This window comes from Ranitomeya imitator, chromosome 3 (assembly GCF_032444005.1).
Source record: "Ranitomeya imitator isolate aRanImi1 chromosome 3, aRanImi1.pri, whole genome shotgun sequence".
Classification (NCBI taxonomy): Eukaryota; Metazoa; Chordata; class Amphibia; order Anura; family Dendrobatidae; genus Ranitomeya; species Ranitomeya imitator.
This window is the reverse complement of record NC_091284.1, coordinates 727,759,620-727,782,974: the sequence shown is the minus strand read 5'-3', so window position 1 is coordinate 727,782,974 and position 23,355 is coordinate 727,759,620. Positions and strand designations below refer to the sequence as shown.

General features: G+C 44.7%; 1 protein-coding gene across 5 annotated transcripts in view; it reads right to left on the bottom strand.

Annotated features, from left to right (window-relative positions):
• Positions 1 to 10,654: 10,654 nt before the first annotated feature.
• The window catches only part of RARG (retinoic acid receptor gamma), a 235,150-nt gene continuing 222,449 nt past the window's right edge, over positions 10,655 to 23,355 (bottom strand). For all 5 annotated transcript variants that reach the window (XM_069758771.1, XM_069758769.1, XM_069758774.1 and 2 more), the window contains 5 exons: positions 18,476 to 18,639; positions 16,177 to 16,353; positions 15,070 to 15,274; positions 13,840 to 13,998; positions 10,655 to 11,490 (listed from right to left, as the gene is read on the bottom strand). In XM_069758771.1, coding sequence (XP_069614872.1) covers positions 11,300 to 11,490; positions 13,840 to 13,998; positions 15,070 to 15,274; positions 16,177 to 16,353; positions 18,476 to 18,639 — 896 coding nt within the window. In that variant the 3' untranslated portion in view covers positions 10,655 to 11,299. The remainder of the gene's footprint in view (positions 11,491 to 13,839; positions 13,999 to 15,069; positions 15,275 to 16,176; positions 16,354 to 18,475; positions 18,640 to 23,355) is intronic.

Here is a 23,355-nt window from a genome sequence, read left to right as displayed (position 1 = left end):
AGAGACAAGACCAACCGCTGAAATGGACGACACTGATGATGCTTTGTTTCAGGGTGGTGACAAAGGCTTCGGAAGTGACCGCAGCCTCTGCCCCCTGATGATGTCTCGTTTGAGTATCTCAGCATGCACAGGGGTAGTGAGTGGGTGCTTTTACTGATATTGCATAGGAGTCCAGAAGCCTCTGGCCAAGTGACATGGCTGGCAAATGTGCCCCTTAGACCTTGTTACTTTATTGATTATTGTAACCAGATAACCAGAGGTTAATACCACAGAAGTGCAGACAGTTATTAAAATGGCCCTTTTAGGTTAAAAAAAATCTTCCTCCTTCATGAGTGAAAACTTGAAAAAGGGACTTTCTTGTTGAAGTCAGAAGAAAAGGGAAGTCACCATTTAGGGGTGTCTGATGGGCTGGATTAGGGGTCAGTTACAAGACTTATTAAGAAATGTGAAATTTTACTGTCAAAGATGGCTCCTAGTCTGAGGCCGCACTGTCAGTGCTACTGCCTATGGGAGCCACCATGAGGAATCGAATGTTATGTTATGCTTGAGGTGCTGGTCATGAGGCTTACAGGCTTACTGTATGTAAGTGAAGGGACCCTGATTGAGTTTAATTAATGGGAAGCCCAGGATTTGTTTTATAGTTCTATGATTTACTTGCTTTGCAATTTATAAAAACAATAAAGCTGGGTGTGACGACTATGTTGGAGTGAATGTCCTTTGTGCGCCCACCAAGTATCCCAGATGGCGGTGATCCCAAGTGCTACTTGACTATTACACATGAATGTGAATGTGTATGCAGCATGCACACTTGGATCACTATTGTGATATTGAGCTATGATGTTTGAACAAAAAGTGTTGAAAAAGTTGTAATCTATTCCATAACTCTTTTAGAAATGACTTGTTACGCTGGAGATGATGTTTTCCACAAAACACACACCATTTCAAATTGCTTCTATATTGTTTTTTCCTTATGATCTGCAGGTAACTAAACAATGAAACCCTTGTTTCAGGCAGCCATTCACATGCTCTCGGAGAGGATGATTTTAGTGATGACTGTAGACATCCAGGCCTAGAATATATCATTTAAAATGGAGAAAGCCTGTGGCTGACATAATAGAATAAAAAAAAAAAAAAAAAGCATTCTCCACCTTTTGACCTTCTGGATTTAAATGTATCTCTAGGTTTATCTACTCCATCATAACCTGGGTCAAAAACAATACTGTTAGCTGTCTAGCTCCAGCCACAGATTCTCCATCCTCGCCCTGTGGCAGCTGGCTCACTCTGCTCCTGTGCATGTCAGGCTACAATTTCAGGTCACCTCAGGCGGTAGCATGCTGCTTGAGTATTCAAGCAGTCTGGTGTTATGCATTGCCTCACTGCTGGGCATTGCTTCAAGTTTGTCTCCTAGTCAACCCTGTTATTTCACCTGTTACATCTATCTGACAAACCCAGTTGTCCAATACCACTGGGCTTTGCTATATCTAACCTGAAGTGTGTCTCTTCACAAACCCAGGTCTGACATCCTAATGTCTGGTGATAAACTCAGCTTTGCTATTCCGCTGGGCTCTGCTACATCTAATATCAAGAGTTTCTCTGCTGTTCTAAGGTGCCTATTTGCATACTCAGCATCTTTCTGCCACGTTCAAGATGCCATCCTGCGCACTCAGCATTGTTGTTCTACACCCAAAGTGCTGTCCTGCGCACACATCATTGTTGTTCTACACCCAAGGTGCCGTCCTGCGCACTCAGCATTGTTGTTCTACACCCAAAGTGCCGGCCTGCGCACTCATCATTGTTGTTCTACACTCAAGATGCTGTCCTGCGCACTCAGCATTGTTGTTCTACACCCAAGGTGCTGTCCTGCGCACTCAGCTTTGTTGTTCTACACCCAAGGAGCTGTCCTGCGCACTCAGCATTGTTGTTCTACACTCAAGGTGCCGTCCTGCGCACTCAGCATTGTTGTTCTACACCCAAAGTGCCGGCCTGCGCACTCATCATTGTTGTTCTACACCCAAGATGCTGTCCTGCGCACTCAGCATTGTTGATCTACACCCAAGGTGCTGTCCTGCGCACTCAGCTTTGTTGTTCTACACCCAAGGAGCTGTCCTGCGCACTCAGCATTGTTGTTCTACACTCAAGGTGCCGTCCTGCGCACTCAGCATTGTTGTTCTACACCCAAGGTGCTGTCCTGAGCACTCATCATTCTTGTTCTACACCAAAGGTGTCATACTGCACACTCAGCATTGTTCTACACCCAAGGTGCCATCCTGCGCACTCAGCATTGTTGTTCTACACCCAAGGTGTCGTCCTGCGCACTCAGCATTGTTGTTCTACACCCAAGGTGCCATCCTGCGCACTCAGCTTTGTTGTTCTACACCCAAGGTGCCATCCTGCGCACTCAGCATTGTTGTTCTTCACCCAAGGTGCCGTCCTGCTGACTCAGCATTGTTGTTCTACACCCAAAGTGCCGGCCTGCGCACTCATCATTGTTGTTCTACACCCAAGATGCTGTCCTGCGCACTCAGCATTGTTGTTCTACACCCAAGGTGCTGTCCTGCGCACTCAGCTTTGTTGTTCTACACCCAAGGAGCTGTCCTGCGCACTCAGCATTGTTGTTCTACACTCAAGGTGCCGTCCTGCGCACTCAGCATTGTTGTTCTACACCCAAGGTGCCATCCTGCTGACTCAGCATTGTTGTTCTACACCCAAAGTGCCGGCCTTCGCACTCATCATTGTTATTCTACACCCAAGATGCTGTCCTGCGCACTCAGCATTGTTGTTCTACACCCAAGGTGCTGTCCTGCGCACTCAGCTTTGTTGTTCTACACCCAAGGAGCTGTCCTGCGCACTCAGCATTGTTGTTCTACACTCAAGGTGCCGTCCTGCGCACTCAGCATTGTTGTTCTACACCCAAGGTGCTGTCCTGTGCACTCAGCATTGTTGTTCTACACCCAAGGTGCTGTCCTGAGCACTCATCATTCTTGTTCTACACCAAAGGTGTCATACTGCACACTCAGCATTGTTCTACACCCAAGGTGCCATCCTGCGCACTCAGCATTGTTGTTCTACACCCAAGGTGTCGTCCTGCGCACTCATCATTGTTGTTCTTCACCCAAGGTGCCGTCCTGCGCACTCAGCATTGTTGTTCTACACCCAAGGTGCCGTCCTGCTGACTCAGCATTGTTGTTCTACACCCAAGGTGCCTTCCTGCGCACTCAGCATTGTTATTCTACACCCAAGGTGCCATCCTGCGCACTCAGCATTGTTGTTCTACTCCTGAGGTGCTGTCCTGCCCACTTAGCATTGTTGTTCTGCACCTGAAGTGCCGTCCTGACCAGTTAGCATTGTTGCTCTGCACCTGAGGTGCCGCCGTGCGCACTCATCATTGTTGTTCTTCACCCAAGGTGCCATCCTGCGCACTCAGCATTGTTGTTCTACACCCAAGGTGCGTCCTGCGCACTCATCATTGTTGTTCTTCACCCAAGGTGCCGTTCTGCGCACTCATCATTGTTGTTACTACACCCAAGGTGCCTGTCCTGCGCACTCATCATTTTTTTTCTTTACCCAAGGTGCCTTCCTGCTGACTCAGCATTGTTGTTCTACACCCAAGGTGCCTTCCTGCGCACTCAGCATTGTTATTCTACACCCAAGGTGCCATCCTGTGCACTCAGCATAGTTGTTCTACTCCTGAGGTGCCGTCCTGCGCACTTAGCATTGTTGTTCTGCACCTGAGGTGCCGTCTTGCACACTCAGTATTGTTGTTCTACACCCATGGTGCCATCCTGCTGACTTAGCATTGTTGTTCTACACCCAAAGTGCCGGCCTTCGCACTCATCATTGTTGTTCTACACCCAAGATGCTGTCCTGCGCACTCAGCATTGTTGTTCTACACCCAAGGTGCTGTCCTGCGCACTCAGCTTTGTTGTTCTACACCCAAGGAGCTGTCCTGCGCACTCAGCATTGTTGTTCTACACTCAAGGTGCCGTCCTGCGCACTCAGCATTGTTGTTCTACACCCAAGGTGCTGTCCTGTGCACTCAGCATTGTTGTTCTACACCCAAGGTGCTGTCCTGAGCACTCATCATTCTTGTTCTACACCAAAGGTGTCATACTGCACACTCAGCATTGTTCTACACCCAAGGTGCCATCCTGCGCACTCAGCATTGTTGTTCTATACTCAAGGTGTCGTCCTGCGCACTCATCATTGTTGTTCTTCACCCAAGGTGCCGTCCTGCGCACTCAGCATTGTTGTTCTACACCCAAGGTGCCGTCCTGCTGACTCAGCATTGTTGTTCTACACCCAAGGTGCCTTCCTGCACACTCAGCATTGTTATTCTACACCCAAGGTGCCATCCTGCGCACTCAGCATTGTTGTTCTACTCCTGAGGTGCTGTCCTGCCCACTTAGCATTGTTGTTCTGCACCTGAAGTGCCGTCCTGACCAGTTAGCATTGTTGTTCTGCACCTGAGGTGCCGCCGTGCGCACTCATCATTGTTGTTCTTCACCAAAGGTGCCATCCTGCGCACTCAGCATTGTTGTTCTACACCCAAGGTACCGTCCTGCGCACTCATCATTGTTGTTCTTCACCCAAGGTGCCGTTCTGCGCACTCATCATTGTTGTTACTACACCCAAGGTGCCTGTCCTGCGCACTCATCATTTTTTTTCTTTACCCAAGGTGCCTTCCTGCTGACTCAGCATTGTTGTTCTACACCCAAGGTGCCTTCCTGCGCACTCAGCATTGTTGTTCTACACCCAAGGTGCCTTCCTGCGCACTCAGCATTGTTATTCTACACCCAAGGTGCCATCCTGTGCACTCAGCATAGTTGTTCTACTCCTGAGGTGCCGTCCTGCGCACTTAGCATTGTTGTTCTGCACCTGAAGTGCCGTCCTGACCAGTTAGCATTGTTGTTCTGCACCTGAGGTGCCGTCTTGCACACTCAGTATTGTTGTTCTACACCCAAGGTGCCATCCTGCATATCCAGCAAATAACTCAACACACCAGATCAGCTTTAACAAATAAAGTACATTGCTGCTTCATCGTTTTGGGTGAGAGTTAAGCCTCCCATACCAGCAGATGGCTATAGGTCGAATGATCCTTCGACTGATCACTGGGCTCACAGCCATCTCTTCCATACACAAAAGTGGTTTTTCGGTTGAGCGCTGATGTGTTCTCTATGAGCAAGCCACAAACATACTGCTGGAGGTTTATCTCCAGGAAAAAAACGATCAACAGTCCAAAATCAGACATGTCCGATTGACATCTCACCTGACGATCAGTTGGCTGGCACCCCCATACACATTAGAACCTGTTGATATTGGTATCTTGTGACAACTTCAGTCTCAATCATATCGATAGACAGGAATCCAATCATGCTGAACTGCTACCTCTGCCTACATAGACCTCTGGGAACAATTCTGACTGTTCTGAGAATAATTAAAAAGCATCTTGTAGTTCTGCTTTGTCCGTTTTGAATATTTGTATTCCCCATGAATTAATGATTCTGGTCATTCTTTTCTTAAAATTCTGTATTGTGCCACTCCTCAGTTATTCATCCTGAAAATGTATAAATAAGTTGAAAACTGGGTATTATCATTACTCCTGTGTATGGAGGGTCACTAAGATAAACTATATTGTTCACAGGAACCAATCTGAACACAGACATCTATACATTTCAGATACAATATTTCAGAAAAATATTATGTACAAATCAGAAATAGAAAAACTTTTGCCTTTCATGAAATGAGTGTTTCAGTTCTTATTTTTTTAATTAGTTTCAACTTTTAAATTGTGCAAATTTACGGTAAAATAAAGTGTTATGTAAAGTTCTCATGATGAGATTTTGGTGCGCTTTTGACACTGCGTGAAAAAACAGTGTCTTACAGTTTCATTAATTATAGATATCTCGTGCCCACTGAGCTATTTTTTTAAACCAGCATAAACTGACCTACGGTGCGCGCTTCAAATCCACAACATGTCAATTCCTCTTGCGAATACGTTGACAGTACCATTCAACCACTGGTTTCACATGTCCTAGACTCCTTTACTGGTGAGTGACAGCTCTGGCTTGCATGGAGGAAGCACTGTCTGAAGAAAAAGCTCAGGCAAGCCAGCGCTGACACTCGCAGAGTGGTGCACGGAGCTCCTTGGCCACGTTACTTGGCCAAGTGCCTTAATTAGTATATTTGGATACATTTCGGTTTCTGCAGAAACAGAGGCAATGATTAGAACACTAAAGTGGGGTTTAGAAGAGCGATGATTCTCTTATGAGAATTGAGGCGATTATGCTAATGACACTTGGCTTAAATGCTATCAGTGTCTGATGAGAGTGTCATCTGAGTGCGATCCGATTCTCTCGCATGAGGGAATCGCAGCACAGGTACGGAGAAGATGGAGAACTTAATTTCTCCATCTTTTACATTGTCTGTGTCCGCAGATGTCGGACGGCACTTGGATGAAATCTGAGTGCAGTCCAATGTTTCACACGCACCCATAGACTTGTATGGGTGCACGTGATTCAATTCTCGCATGCACTCGCAGCATGCTGCAATTATTCTTTCAGGCTGAATCGGCATGAGAAAATAGTCGCAGATCTGCACTGCCCCATAGTATAACACTGGGCCACGTTATATCTGATAAAATATCGCATTGCAATCGCCCATGTTATAAGCCCGCTTGACTGAGTCCTTAAAAGGGAACCTGTCACCTGAATTTGGCGGGACCGGTTTTCGGTCATATGGGCGGAGTTTTCAGGTGTTTGATTCACCCTTTCCTTACCCGCTGGCTGCATGCTGGCCGCAATATTGGACTGAAGTTCATTCTCTGTCCTCCGTAGTACACGCCTGCGCAGGAGACCTTCATCAGTTACTGACGTAGTTGATAGAAATACGTAAGTTCCACAATTAGATGTATTTTTTTTAATGTTCCTGTGCCGAGATAATCTTATAAATATTCCCCTGTTGTGTGTCTGACTGTACAAGAACATGGTCTGATCATACCACAGCTCCTGGGCAGGGGAGGAAGAAAAGAGAGGATACCGATATTACAGCACAGGATCACAACTGATTCTTTTTGTGAGGTAAAACATGTTTCCCTGCCTGTTTTTAAGGAATGTTTTACCTCACAGAAGGTCAGATCCCACCTGATCAAATGCTGATCAGAGTGTGATTAGCATACTTGGACCGATATTCTCAGATGTGGAGGAAACAGTCATCTGCACTTGCCCTAGTAGATAGGAAAAGCTAGGAACATTTTTTTTTTCCTATGAGAAATAATGATGTCCAACTGATGGTAAAAACGCACACAAGGACCAAAATGGATGAAAACTGGATCCAGCACACTGATGAAAAATGGACTTAATGAGGCCTAATTGCATGTAGTTCCTGTAGTAGTATGGCTGTATTATAGTGATTTATGTAGTGCTTGATTCAGTAGTTAGGTGATTAACACACTGAACACAAGCTTTGTGCGGCACATTGAATCATAATGGAAATTATTAGGGTAATTTGCTTTAAAGGGTATTATGAATGCCAATGCCACAGACTTTCACTTCCTGAAAAGCACGGCTGCAGTGCTGGTCCTAAATGACTGAAAGCCAATTATTTATAACCTTTCTGTCATTTACCAGCAGTGACCCACTTAGATCATGCTACAAAACAACATGTTATGTTGGAGGGATCCATAATGGAATCCATCAGTACAACTACTCGTTTACCTAAGAGGACAGTTAAAGGGGACAACCGGGAATTATTTTTATTTATCCATAGGCTTCCAGACAATGAAAATAACAAATAGAGCTATACTCACCACCCCAGGTCCAGGGATACCGCTCCACTTCAGCTTTAGTAGTAGCTAACTGGCCGCAGAGATAACATCACGACTACTGCGCACAGACCGCCGCCATCTGCAAGATGCCGGATTGTGCTGTGACCTGCCCTCTCTACTTTACCTTTCTGCTGGGCTCCTCCCTCGTATTGGCTCCAAAAACAACATCAGAAACAGTACGTGATTCAAGCCTATGGAAAATTGTCTTTTTACCTTAGAGTTTTTTTGTGTGTCAAATTGATCAAAATGTTGCACAATTTTTAAACATTTTTTGCAAATTCAAAAATATAATATTTATGTCTCTTTCTTGCTTTTTTTTTTTTTTAGAGTTAAAAGGCTAAAAATCTTTTAAAATGTTGCATGTTAGCCTTCAAAAATCACATTGTACTCACATGACATGACATGAAGCGATTTTTTTTTTTACGCTGATGAGTTTGAGCCCTTAAAGGGAACCTGTCACCTGAATTTGGCGGGACCAGTTTTGGATCATATGGGCGGAGTTTTCAGGTGTTTGATTCACCCTTTCCTTACCCGCTGGCTGCATGCTGGCTGCAATATTGGATTGAAGTTCATTCTCTGTCCTCCGTAGTACACGCCTGTGCAAGGTAATCTTGCTTTGCGCAGGCGTGTACTACGGAGGACAGAGAATGAACTTCAATCCAATATTTCGACCAGCATGCAGCCAGCGGGTAAGGAAAGGGTGAATCAAACACCTGAAAACTCCGCCCATATGACCCAAAACTGGTCCTGCCAAATTCAGGTGACAGGTTCCCTTTAAGTTCAATGTTGGAAACATGCAGTATGGAAACTTGCGAGAGGATGTGGCTTGTGGATGAATCCAAAAATTAACTTAAAACTATGCCTGTGCCGTGGTACTTCCACCGAAAACGTCTGTCTCATCTGTATGGGGCTCCTACAAAAGTGTGTTTGTGAATTTTTTGCAAGCCCCAGTCAGATAAGTAAGGAAGTTGCAGAAACTTCCATTCCCGCGATGAGATTTTGATGTGGGTTTGATGCTGCATACTTTTGTTGAGTCAAAAATGCAGCATCTTAAAGTTCCAGCAAAGTGGATGGGATTTTTAGAATTCTCATGCCCACTGTTCTTCTTTTTACTGCATAACCTGACCTGTGGTACGTGTTTCAAATCCGCATCATGTCAATTTCTCTTGCCAATGCGCTGAATTTTCCATGTGGATTCTCCTCCTAAACTTGCATTAGGTGCAAAAATTCCACAGGTAAAAACCACGTGTGTAGACACATATGTACACACAAATCGAGTTTCTGAGGCAGAAACTCATCCACACCTATGTCAATAAAGTTTTGTTAATGCCAAATGCCAGGAAGTATCAAAAACACAGAAGCTTCATATAAAAAAGGGTCGGGTAACCTCAGGCCCGCAGGCCGTTTACGGCTCTTGATGGCCTTTATCCGGCCCACGGTAGATTTCTTGGGACCACAGTACTTGGGCTGGTAGCTGTATTTTGATGGCCATCAGCCCATTAATTTCTTCTTGCTGTACAAGCACACACACGCAGTGTTCACTACTGGGTGCTGAGGCGCATGCCGTGAAAGATTACGTTCTGACACCAGTGTCAGAGTCAGGATGTATTATGTGGATGGAGTTAGAGAGCAGCGAGTACGGGCCCCGAAGATGGGTTTAAATATCCAAGTGGCCTTTAGCAGTAAAAGAGATTCCCCATCTCTCATTTAAAGCATGACGCACCAACAAGAAACAAAAACCGCAGCATCAAAAAATCTATAAAAATGCATGTTGAAAACTTCACACAAAGGTACAATAAAATAAAAGCATCACATAATTTAAATAATAGATGCTGAAATTCTGCAGCGTCAAAAACTCCCCAAAAACTCATCGTAGGAACGAAGCTTAATGCAACAAATATGCTGCACGCGCGTATACCCTAGATACGACAGGATGCATCGCCACCATTATGTGAACTTCTCTGCATAAGGGCTCGCTCACATCGACGTATACATCAAACAAGCGCTCTCCAATTTTTTATCTGATAGCACTGGAACCATTATTATTCAATAGGGCTGTGCTGATGACTATTTTTTTTTTCACTGACCGAATCTGGCAGTGAAAAAAATTGAAGCATGCTGCGATTCCACTTTGAAGTTGGATGAAAGTCAACCATTTATGTCTATGGGTTCGTGGAAAACATGGACTCGTAAAATGTAGATACTTAGCAATTGCGCTAAGTATTTATTTAGAGTAATGCAATTCCAATTTGCTATATTTCATGTTTTCACGCTATAGCACTTACAGAGTGCTACTTTATTTGTTGGTTATCTATGGAGATGGCTATTCTTGGTATGCACCTGTGCACACCGGTTTTCTGTTTGGAAGTGACGGTCAGTCTTTTGACATCTGAGTGCAGTCTGATTCCGCTGACTCACACAATGGAGAAGATGGAGAAATTTTGCTCTCCATCTTCTCCTCACAGTGTACTCCGATTCTCTCATCTGAGAGAATCTGATCACACTAAGCTGACACTCGGACCAGAGTTTGATCCGAGTGTCATTACCATAATCCACCAGATTCTTTCGGATGAGAGAACCTAACGCACCCTTAAGATGTGTCATTTCATTTATGGCATGAACATGAATGCCAGTGGTGTAAGCTAAATCTCCAGCATGGCCCACAATTATTCTTTAGTAAAACTGGTCTTTTTATATCAGCCATAAGGACCTTTTGGGCCCCTCTGGGCTCCAGGGCCCATGTGCAAATGCAAACCCTGCGTCCACTATAGTGACACCCGATAGATCCCACATACATTGAAATGAAAGTTACACGTCAGTCCACACCAGCGATGTCACTGTAAAGTATAACAGGCTTTATTTGTAGTCGTATGACCTCGTTCAGCCGATGAAAAAAATAAAAGCATAAAAACATCGCAATAGCAAATATATTTAATGACGCACATACATATTATGTGAATATGTGTGCTTGTATATATATGTATATGCATATGTACAAACGCAGACCAATGTGCTTCTGACACTTCAAGGAAAGGTATTGTGCTGACACCGCTGAGCTCTTCAGCTGCGCGTCCTGTCTCATAGTCCCTTTAGCGGAGGATAATTGGTCATTAAAATCTTTGGCAAAATACTGAGTGGAGAGGGCTCCTTAACATAATCCAGTTCATGTTGGGGCATCAAAAGCTCCTGCACATATTGCTTATTATGGGGGTTACATTGCAGTGCCCATATTTAAATTATTTCTATGAAGTTGCCCCCTGGGTGTTGTATTGCTGTTTATGAAGTCCCATTCCAGTCCTCTCAGAGAGTAAGGCTTTTTTGCATCAGTAAATAAGAGCAGAATTGAGCACAACACAAGGCTTATAGCCCTGCTTATGGCTGACCCCAGAATGCCTCATATATCAGGGGGTGAAGCCATCTCGGCTCTTTGGAGGAGTCCAAGAGAAAGAACATTCTTCCCCTTATGTGCTTGGATGGCTAAGGAGTCTTGGAACCACTGCTATCTTCCTCTGTAGGGCTGCCTTCGCTGCTTTCACTGGAAGGAGGTTCACTGGGCTTAGGGGTTTTGGCGCCATCCTCAAAGGCCTCTGGATTTTCCAGCATCTCACGGATCAGTGGAGGCATAGGTCCTGGGATCTCCATTTTCAACGTGATTGCCCGCTCTGCACCTGTAGTAAGCAGAATGAAATATTTATGTTAGCTAAGGAATGGGTAGCGCTAATTGTACTAGTCACTTTTACATTTGAAAACTTAGAAGCTCTCCTCGCAATTATGCTTTAGTAAATATACTTGGGCCAAGTTCACATGTTTCGGATTTGTCACGGATCTCTGGTGCGGATTCCTCATTGCATATCCACAGCAATTTATGGTACAATACGAGTACTGTATTTTCTGGCGTATAAGACTACTTTTTAACCCTTGAAAATCTTCTCAAAAGTCGGGTATCGTCTTATACGCCAGGTGTCGTCTCATAGGGCAGGTGCAGAGTAATCTGCGGTCGCCGCATATTGTGGGGGGAGCGACCCCAATGACGAGGTGAGGGGGCACCTCACTGGGAAGGTGTAAGTGAAGCAGAGGCAGAGAAGGAGATAATAGGATACAAGGGCGAGCCAGATTAGTGAAAGAGGAGTGTTTTTCTAGGCACAGCACCACTCTCTCTCTCTTTTTTGCATACCCCTGGCATCCCAGACGCTGACAGTTTGCTTCACTTACACCTTCCTGGCGAGGAGCTCCCTCACCTCGTCATCGGGACCACTCCCCCCCACCATATACTTCGACCGCAGATTGCTCCGCACCCACCCTATAAGACGACACCCGGCATATAAGACAACCCCCTGACTTTTGAGAAGATTTTATATTTTAACTGGACAAGTTGGGGGTCGTCTTATACACCCAGTCGTCTTATACGCCGGAAAATACGGTAAATGTTTTTTTTCAAAACACTAGTCGCATGATATGGGAAAAAAAAAATCTGTATGAAAGTGAGAGCATGGTGCAGATTTCCAATCTGCAGCATGCGCATCATCATTCAGAGTTTCATTGCGGAGGTCGCATCTCCTTCAGCGCTGTACTCAATGAATATATCAGTTCTGATGAAGGCCCAATTATTAGGAACGAAACGAAAATTATTTGGATTGCTATTAAAAAGAAAAATTGTCTCACTCACTGCAATTTTGAGTGCCGAGTCTTTCACTTGCTAGTACAGTATATGGATTGGAACCTCACTCGAGCATTTTATCCTAGAACCAAGGAGTGCCGTATACTTCTACAGCTCAATAAGATTCTCATCCTCTTCAATTCTTAGTAAATGGAGCAGGGCAAAATCAGCAGCCAAATCCGTATCAAAATCTGCTTGTGTTACTTGCAGATTTTTAATACTAGAGGATAGGACCATTCCGATTGGGAACACCTTGTTGCGGTGGGATGGCCTTTACATTTTTTACATGTAGTATTACTAATTACTTACTGCCCAGTATAAGCTCATTTTCTATCTATCTTTGGATTTGTCTGTGAAATGGCCACAGTGTGAATGTGCTTCTACACAGTGCCCGTATACCAACTTATGCTCCGGCTCATTTTGTTAGTTTTGCTGTAGTTTTTTTGTCCTTTACACAAACAGGGACCTGGTTCCCTTTTTCACCTAGGTATTTCATTTATGTAGCTTCCCATGGCCAGGGGCTGACCAGCCAGACCTCGGTCCTGCCCTGTCCCCATCTACATTGAGGTCGTCTGTCACTAGGTGAGGTTTTAATATTAGAGGATAGGACCATCCCGATTGAAGCACACCTTGTCAGGGTGGAATGGCCTTTACGCTATTTTGGTCAAAAACAGTATTTATTAAGTGCCCTATGTTATTTCCATGTACTATTACTATTTACTTACTTACTGCAGGGTAGATGTTCATTTTGTTTCTATCTTAGGTTTTCGTCTGTTAAATGGCCACAATGTGAACATGCTTTTATATATTGCATTTATACCAACTTATACTCCAGCTCATTTCTTTGGTTTTACTCGTGGATTTAGTTGCAAAGATTTTCCGCAACGTGAGAACATAGCCTTATTCTCTATTTTTTTTTAAAACACTCTACATTTTGCCACTCCTGTTGAAATTTAGGAATAAATTGACAACTGGGTGTTATCACAACCAAAAGGACAAAGGGGAGTGTCCCGTGTCCAAGCATAACCTGACACAGGCATGCGCTGACTGGACAGTGTCTGAATGTGTAGGTACACCCTCCCTTACTCCTAACAAACAGATGTGGATTTATGCACATATTTCTATGAGGAATAATAGGGGAATGGTACAAAGAGGAGTTTAAAGAAATGAGGCGCTAGAAGAGTTATATCATGGGGAATCTTTATTTTTACTAAAACAGACATGTTAGGAGAGATCATTTCTGCAACTGTTATAATAAGAGAATCATATCCAATAACGATATGGCGTCTCGCTGTGTCACCTGGGGAATTAGAAATGGTTATGCATAGTACATGGTAATATCAGAGAATTATTTTATTACCTTTGGTGCTGATTCCTCTCAAATCTGTGATCTTCATAAGCATGCGAGGAAACATGTATGGCTTGTTGGGTCTTCGTCTTCGAGCGTAAAATTTAAGGGCTTCCAGTAATGGCTCCTGGAGCTTTTCTACCTTTTCTGGCTCTTCCAAATCCATCCGATCTATGGTGAGCAATGCATATGCAAGACTTAATACCATGGCATTGGAATAACATTACACAAAGTGGCCCTATCAGTTTCTTCCCTATCAGTTTCTTTTCCTTCTTAGTTCCGTGGGAATACATGGAGCATGATTAGCATATTTACTGGGCATTTCGCATGGTAAGTGGATACATTAATATGCTATATAGCCTAATAAGCATGTGAATACCCAAAACCACAGGGCATCTACTATGCTATGGGAGAGTCACATTCTGTTAGAGAGGCGGCTTTTCATCATGTAGATCTAGCTATACACACCAGATAGCTGATCAATCAGCAGATGCGCCCTACTAATTCCACCATTCACAGGAACTTGACTGAGTGGTTAGCACAGCAGCCTTGCAGCGCTGGGGTCCTGGGTTCAAATCCCACCAAGGACAACATCTGCAAGGAGTTGATATGTTCTCCCCATGTTTGCGTGGGTTTCCTCCTACATTCCAAAGGCATACTGATAAGGAATTTAGATTGCGAGCCCCAATGGGGACAGTGATGATAATGTATCTATAGGACTGTGGAACATGATAGCGCTGGATAAGCAAAGCATAATAATAATGAGGCAATTCCACAGAAATCTGTGGGTTTTGCTGACTTTTATCTAATGTGTATGGGGTTCTCTAAACCATTGGCGAAAAACTGGTGCAAATGTTGTTTACCAGATTTCTAGAAAAAAATAAAGTGGCCTATAGAAGTCTTAAGTGCACAAAACTGCTCCACTGCTGTTGGAGCAAAATATTAGTGTCAAGTAAGTCAACCAGAAGGTGGCACAAGGAAAAAGAAAGTGTCAAATAGTATCTGCACATGACATCTTTTTCAGGCGGATTATTGGAACCCACCTGAAAAAGAGCTAAGAAAACGCCAAAAAAGAATTAATGTGAAAATGACTTGCTGGGCATTTGTTACTTTTTTTTATCACTTTTTTAACCACTCCAGGCTTTGATAGTCATAATGCGACTAAAGGAAGTGAGCTAAAAAGTCTCCAGGCAACTATCTTATAAATGAGACCAAAAAAAAACCCCTCAATGTTTGTAATACCTCCACAGATGAGGCAGATGGCGCTCAAGAGTCCTATTTCTGTGTCATCCATTTCCAACGGGAGCAACTGTCCGGCAAAGGCAAAAAGCAAGTCTGTGAGAGGACCAAAACCGGCATTGTGCATCTGAGTCCGGTTCAAGGTCAAACCATCGGAAAAAGTCATGGTGTCTTGTTCGGGAGTGTAACGTGTGCAAATTCGCAGCATCTGGAAGAAATGAGGAAAAAAAAATATTTTTTTTGCTATGTATTATGGAACATGCTTGTATCATAGGAGTGGGGCAGTTATATAAGTAAGAGAAGGTCTTGAATAGTGACATGTCGGGGGTCAGATCTATAGAATTAGTTTTTGAAGGCAAAGAGGCTTTTTAGTTTAAGAAGTGAGGAAATTCCCAGAATTTCAGTTATGTCACGTAAGGCTACGTTCACACTAGCGTTGCGCCGCCCTGCGTCGGCGACGCAACGCGCGACGCACGCAAAAACGCGCGCAAACGCACGCAAAAACGCGCGCGTTTTGCGACGCGTGCGTCGTTTTTTGACCAAAATCGGACGCACAGAAAATGCAACTTGTTGCATTTTCTTGCGTCCGACGCTAGCGTCGAAAACGACGCAAGTGTCGAAAAACGCCACCCAAAAAACGCACGCGTCCCCTATGTTAAACATAGCGGTGCGTCGCCGCTGCGTCACCAGCGCAACAGCGACGCACATTGGCGGAACGCCAATGTGAACGTAGACTAAGACATGTTTGCTGTTCTATGTACAATCCAACAATAAACTAGATGAGAAACATTATTTCTTTTTGCATGGACACGAGTCATGGATTTGTAGATTCTATGCACTTGTAAGTCTTTCTCATGCCGATTCAGCAATTATACTCGTAGCAAATACCAAAAGTCTAATAAACGGTGACTGAGACCAGTCCTGAGACGGCGTCTGTATCTGTGCCATGCCAATCACTTGCTGCTCTGTGGTGAGCCTCAGTGGTGTGAATGCTTTGGGCAGGAAGTGATATATTGTGTGATAAGCTGTCACTACAGGAATGGAAACTTCAAACTATTTTTGCAGAATGGCAGCAGTAATAAGTATGTCATGTTCAAGAGCATTACTCACCAGGATGTCAAGGCAAGCGGCTTTCAACAAGGTTATTTGGTCGGCGATGGTCAAGGTGGTGAAGCCGGGCAAGCGTTTGGCAAACTCCACTATCTTGATGATGCATTTGGTGGCAAGTTCACTGAATTTATCCCATAGGCCAAGATCTAGTTGCACTCTTTGGTCAGCGCTGGAATTCTGCAAAAATATATAAAACTGTTACCAAAACAGACCAAAAAAATAAGAGAACATGGGCCACGACTCATTAAACAGCTTCACACCAATTCTGTTGGAAAATTGAAAACTATTTGTGCAGTTCAGACTTTTTGAAAAATGGGCAGAGCTGAGCGAGGAGGTGGCCCAGTGTGGGGAGGGCAGGGGCCCAGTGTGGGGAGGGCAGGGGCCCAGAGTGGGGAGGGCAGGGGCCCAGTGTGGGGAGGGCAGGGGCCCAGAGTGGGGAGGGCAGGGGCCCAGTGTGGGGAGGGCAGGGGCCCAGTGTGGGGAGGGCAGGGGCCCAGTGTGGGGAGGGCAGGGACCCAGAGTGGGAGGGCAGTAGCCCAGTGTGGGGAGGGCAGGGGCCCAGTGTGGGGAGGGCAGGGGCCCAGTGTGGGGAGGGCAGGGGCCCAGTGTGGGGAGGGCAGGGGCCCAGAGTGGGAGGGCAGTAGCCCAGTGTGGGGAGGGCAGGGGCCCAGTGTAGGGAGGGCAGGGGCCCAGTGTGGGGAGGGCAGGGGCCCAGTGTGGGGAGGGCAGCGGCCCAGTGGGGAGGGCAGGGGCCCAGAGTGGGAGGGCAGTAGCCCAGTGTGGGGAGGGCAGGGACCCAGAGTGGGAGGGCAGTGGCCCGGTGTGGGAAGGGCAGGGGCCCGGTGTGGGGAGGGCAGGGGCCCAGTGTGGGGAGGGCAGTGACCCAGACTGGGAGGGTAGTGGCCCAGTGTGGGGAGGGCAGGGGCCCAGAGTGGTGAGGGCAGGGGCACAGTGTGGGGAAAGCAGTGGCCCAGTGTGGGGAGGGCAGAGACCCAGAATGGGAGGGTAGTGGCCCAGTGTGGGGAGGGCAGAGGCCCAGTGTGATCAGGGCAGGGGCGCAGTGTGGGAAAAGCAGTGGCCCAGTGTGGGTAGGGCAGTGACCCAGAATGGGAGGGTAGTGGCCCAGTGTGGGGAGGGCAGCGGCCCAGAGTGGGAGGGCAATAGCCCAGTGTGGGGAGGGGCCCAGTGTGGGGAGGGCAGGGACCCAGAGTGGTGAGGGCAGGGGCACAGTGTGGGGAAAGCAGTGCCCCAGTGTGGGGAGGGCAGAGACCCAGAATGGGAGGGTAGTGGCCCAGTGTGGGGAGGGCAGGGGCCCAGTGTGCTGAGGGCAGGGGCGCAGTGTGGGGAGGGCAGTGGCCCAGTGTGGGGAGGGCAGTGACCCAGAATGGGAGGGTAGTGGCCCAGTGTGGATAGGGCATGGGCCCAGTGTGGGGAGGACAGGGACCCAGAGTGGGTGGGCAGTGGCCCAGTGTGGGGAGAGCAGGGGCCAAGAGTGGGGAGGGCAGGGGCCCAGTGTGGGGAGGGCAGGGACCCAGTGTGGGGAGGGCAGGGACCCAGTGTAGGGAGGGCAGGGGCCCAGTGTAGTTAGTTCGTCAGTGGCTGTTAACGGTGATCTGTTTGTAGCCATGATGTCACCCCTGCCGCCAAAATACAGAGATCCAATGCCTGGTCTGATCTCTGGTCTGGTCTCCGTGTAGTCTGGCTCTGCCCCTGGCCAGATCTTCCCAGCATCACTGTAGGTGACTCACAGGTCTCTGCCTCATGTCTACATTGGGAGCACAGGCAGCACGGTGGCTCAGTGGTTAGCATTGCAGCGCTGGGGTCCTGGGTTCTAATCCCACCTTGGACAACATCTGCAAGGAGTTTGTATGTCTTTGGAATGTGGGAGGAAACCCACGCAAACACAGGGAGAACCCCTGTGTTTGCGTGGGTTTCCTCCCACATTCCAAAGACATACTGATAGGGAATTTAGATTGTGAGCCCCATCGGGGACAGTGATGATAATGTGTGCAAAACTGTAAAGTGCTGCAGAATATGTTAGCGCAAAATAAAGATTATTATTATTATTATTATTGGGAGAGACCTGTCAAATACCTGCAGCAGTGATGGGAACAGAGTTGGACTAGACTGGTCGTGGCGGCTACGATCTGTAGCTGGATCACTATAGTATATTTTCTCTCAAATGCCAGAATAAAATATACCTGGCTGCAATCCTTTAGACAGACACTGATTCATGCTACCCATGGTTTGATAGATTCCCGTGAAGCATCAATATCTCACATCTTCCTCCATCTCTTACCGTAGTGTATTTGCCAAGCTGGCAGAGAGAAGGGAAGGTTTCCTGATGAGCTTTGCTAACTTTCTGGATAAGTTCTTCCATCTCGGGAGGCATGTCGTAGTTGTCTGGTACCACCACCTCTTCTTTTATTTCTTTCTTTTTCTTGTTCCTGTCATTTCGCACAGCTGTAGAAAACATAATATAGACCATTGATAAGAATCTATGGAGGAACATGTATCTCTGTTTCATGCCTTTGAACAATCTATATCCATTGCAAGTCTCTGTACAATCTGTACAAATGTATGTATTTGGTTGCTCATATTACTATGAATTGTAAAGAGATTAATTAGATAAATAAGTATACCAATATATATATAGACGACTAATACTGAATAGACTGCAAAAAAAAATATGACAACACAAAACTTTTTCATAAGTACCAGAGAAGATCCAGTGTTATTCAAAGGAAGGACAAAAGTATTGGGACACTTGTCTTAATAATAGAATTCAGGTTTTTGATTCCGTCCCATTACCACAGATGTGTAACGTCCGGCCCCGAGCCATGCCACCGGCCCTTAATAATACTTGTGATGGAATGGGTTGTTGTAAAGAGATCACTGATAGCAGCACTGTCCTGTAATGGGACTGATATCACAAGTCAGTTCGGGACTATTCTTTCTTCCTAAATATTCACCGTTGAACTGTGAGTGATATTATTGAAAAGTGAAAGTGTTTATGAAAATAAAAATCTCCTGTAACATTAATATCAGCACAAAAACTGTGCACCGGATCCTTCGTGACATGGGTTTACATGGCCGAGCAGCTGCATGTAAGCCTTACATCACTAAGCACAATGCCAAGTGTCAGAGTGGGGTAAATCCCAATGCCACTAGAATCTAAAGCAGTGGAAACGTGTTAGAGTGATGTATCACGCTTTTCTATCTAACGTCCAGTGGACAAGTCTGAGTTAGGTGGATGCCAGGAGAACGTTACCCATCTGTCTCCATTGTGACATATGTTATGTTTGATGGGGGTGTTTTCAGGGGGTCAGCCTCAGGCCCCTTAGTTCCATAGAAGGTAAATCATAAGTCTTCAGCATATAAGACATTTTGGATACTTGTAGCTTCCACTTTGTAGGAACAGTTTGGGGAAGACACTTTTCTGTTCCAGGATGATTGTGCCCCAGTGCACAAAGCAAGGTCCATACAGGTATGGTTGGGCAGTGTGGAATGGAAGAACTTGACTGCCCTGCACTGAGACTTGTCCTCAACACCATCAGACACCTTTGGGATGAACTAGGATGGAGATTGCAGCTAGGACCTCTCCTCCAACATCAGTGTCTGACCTCAGAAATACTCTTTCTTCTTCTTCTTATTATTATTATTTTTTTTTAATTATTATTATTATAGCGCCATTTACTCCATGGCGATTTACATGTGAAAAGGGAAAAGTGAATTAAGAGGTCAAAATTCTCAGACATATTCCAAAATCTTGCAGAAGCAAAGAAGTTCATATTAATGTCTATACATTTAGAATAGAAGAACCACAGTACCCCGATGAACGAACAATAAAGGCGGCAGCACTTAATCAATTATAATGCCTTTATTAAGATGGCAAATGGTGGTATCATACCAAAGGATGCCTACATTAGGACATACATCATATAATAACAATAATTTATACAAGAACCACAATATATATATATATATATATATATATATCTATATATACTGTCCATTCTTCGGGGTACTGTGGTTCTTCTTCTTCTGTTTGAGTGGTTTCAATCTTTCCCTACTTAGCACTGGTGATATTTATTATAGGATTTTACTTAGCTGGATTTTGTATATTATTTTTTATTTTCTGGTGCTTTGTACATTGGTTAACATTTAGAATAGGATGTGAAAAAAGCTCCAATAGGTATAATGTGTAAGTGTCCCAATACTTTTGGTCAATATATATATATATATATATATATATATATATATATATATATACACCTTAATTGCATTATCAGGACACTGTAGTAGCTGACAACATCAGTATTGGCTGAAGCCTTTTTTAAAGGATCATCACAATTAATCTCTAGTCATAGGAGTGACTAGCCGATATGGGACAAGTATCCCAGTCTTGTGTCTGCTGTCTGAGTTCCCTTACAAAATACCTCCCGACCTGAACTTTAACCCTGTAATGTGACCTCTGTCCCTGCCTGCAGGTGGTAGGTTTGAAGCACTACAGGGGACAGAGATGGATGACCTCTCGCTCCTTCTAAATCCCTAGTCTCTTCTTCATTTTTACTGTCATATATCTTACTAAAAACCAACATCTGTATACATTACCGAGAGGCAAGACAAACTAAGCATTTGTTTTCACCGAGGCTAAGACAAGTTAGTAAATCACATTAGATAGAATATTTGAGGCCAGCGCTCTATTACTGTATAAAGGTCAGTAACCTTTCAGTCAGAACACTTAAATCTGGGCCGTCATGTTAAGACATTGGGAATATGAATGGTAGGATAAATTAAAAGGGGTTCTCCACATGTGTAGAAAACTAACAAAATAAATGACGAGATGCCCTCAAACTGTGCAATATATCTTCAGTGTAGGCGAATCTCCTACTGGGCGAGCGGTGTGACCAAGACAGATTGCACAACTGGAGCATATCATGTGGTCATTTCAACCAACCTAGAACAATAGTGGTAAAATAATTATCTAGTTTCATCATCAGTGATGAAAAGATTGACAAAATCTGATATTTTTATAGACTGATCCACCTCTATTAAAGGAAATAAATCTATTGTCAACTATATGAATAGAATTATGTCAAAGATAAGAATAGGAATATTCTGGGGGTTCTATGTTTAAAAACTAGTAATAAAAAAGCGGAAGGGTCAGGGCTTATCTGCACCATGCGTCGCATGACATTGAAATTGTAGCTACAGAATGCAACATTGGATGTAATTATACCGATGGTGTTGCGGTACGACCCGTGACTGTCACACAGGGTTGCAAATGTTTCTAAATATGTCGTTGGTCGCATGTGACACACTTGTCATAGACTTCAATGGAAGTCACAAGAGACATGCAACTTGTGTGCGACTTATCTGCAACTTGGCTGTTTTATTCACAGCAAATATCAAAGCTCGAAAACTCTAAAATACTCAAATGGTGGAAAAGTTTTTTTTACACCTATAACGTGGCTACGGTTCGCTCCGGGCCACTGCTACATCACAGTGCAACAAAACTCAATAGGTTTGCATTACGACCACTAGGGTACGGCGACAGCGACAAAGAATCCGAGGAGGTTGTACTTCTTGTGATGAAGTATCCTCACGGGTCGCTATGTGACCCCAGTCAGTTGTATAGCACCAATGTAGAAACAGCACCGAGAGCATGGTCGTACCACAAGTGTCGAGGCCAGAATCATTCTGTAGCCCCAGCCTTAGGCCACGTTCACATTTTCAGTATTTGGTGAGTTTTTTACCTCAGTATGTGTAAGCCAAAACCAGGAGTGGAACAATCAGAGGAAAAGTATAATAGAAACACTTCACCACTTCTGTATTTATCACCCACTCCTGGTTTTGGCTTACAAATACTGAGGTAAAAAACGCATCAAATACTGCTAGTGTGAATGTGGCCTTAATCTGACTTCCTGTATAGTCAGAATTAGAATAATTAGTTGTCAGACAGGAAGGACTATGATATGTGCTATTTCTTTGATTGATGCACACCATTACCTTTTTAATCCTGTAAATGCAGAAACCTGAATAACTACCTTTCCTGTATATATTATAATTGTACATGCAATATATTGTAAGTCATTTTAAACTACTGTGGAATATGTAAAATAATAATTGCAGTCACCTGCAGTCATAATATTCTCTAATTAATCAGTACTAAACATTATAAAATATAATTTTGGTTTCCCAGCCCTGAGCCCGCTTGAAGTTCTCCTTACTACTGTACATGTCCCTGCGTTACTCTCTCTCACCCTACTCCCTTGTGCCCTGACTTTCCTCACACATTTCCTTGTGAACTTCCTATTCACCTCGGGATAAAGTGTGCGGGACCCTAACAACAGGAAGCCAGGCGCCGGAAACCCACTTATAGCACGAGAAGGGCACAAAAACTGCGCAGGGAGAAGATGGAGAGAGAAGGGAACATAGGGAGATAAAGCAGGAGCTTACCACAAGCCGAAACAGGGAGCAGGGCGAGAGCAACGTAACACATATTTAACTGAGTAAAAAAAATCTGAAAGACCAAACTGAAAAGAGTTAAAATGAAAGATAATAGAAGATGCACAAAAAGTGAAACAGGAAAACAAATAGGAAAAGAGTAAGCAGTGATAAAGACTTGGCTGCACAAGCAATAATGATAAAATATCAAGAGGACATACAGGGGATATACTAACACATCCCGTAATACTATTACTGGCTCTATGGCCACCATTACGTATATTTTAGATTTCTCTAAGCAATGTATACCATGGGGTATTATTATGACAAAGTAAATCATTCTATGGAAAATAAGATGAGAATTAAGGAACAGAGAAAATTAAATCTGACCTGGTGGCTCAGTGGCTAGCAATGTAGCCTTGCAGCACTGGGTTCAAATCCCACCAAGGCGAAAGAACATCAACAAGGAGTGCGAATGTTCTCCCTGTGTGTGTGGCTTTCATTTGATGCCTCAAAGACATACTGATTGTAGATTGTGAAGCTCAATGTGGGCAATGACTGTAAAGCTCCATTGAGTAAGGCCGGTTTCACATTTGCGGTTGTGTTCGCAGCATTTCTTCCGCAATTATCTGCATGCGTTGTGTTTTCCTATATTTAACATTAGGGACGCATGTGTCTGCGATCGGTTGCGTTTTGTCGCGTTTGACGACGCATGCGTCGTTTCGTCGT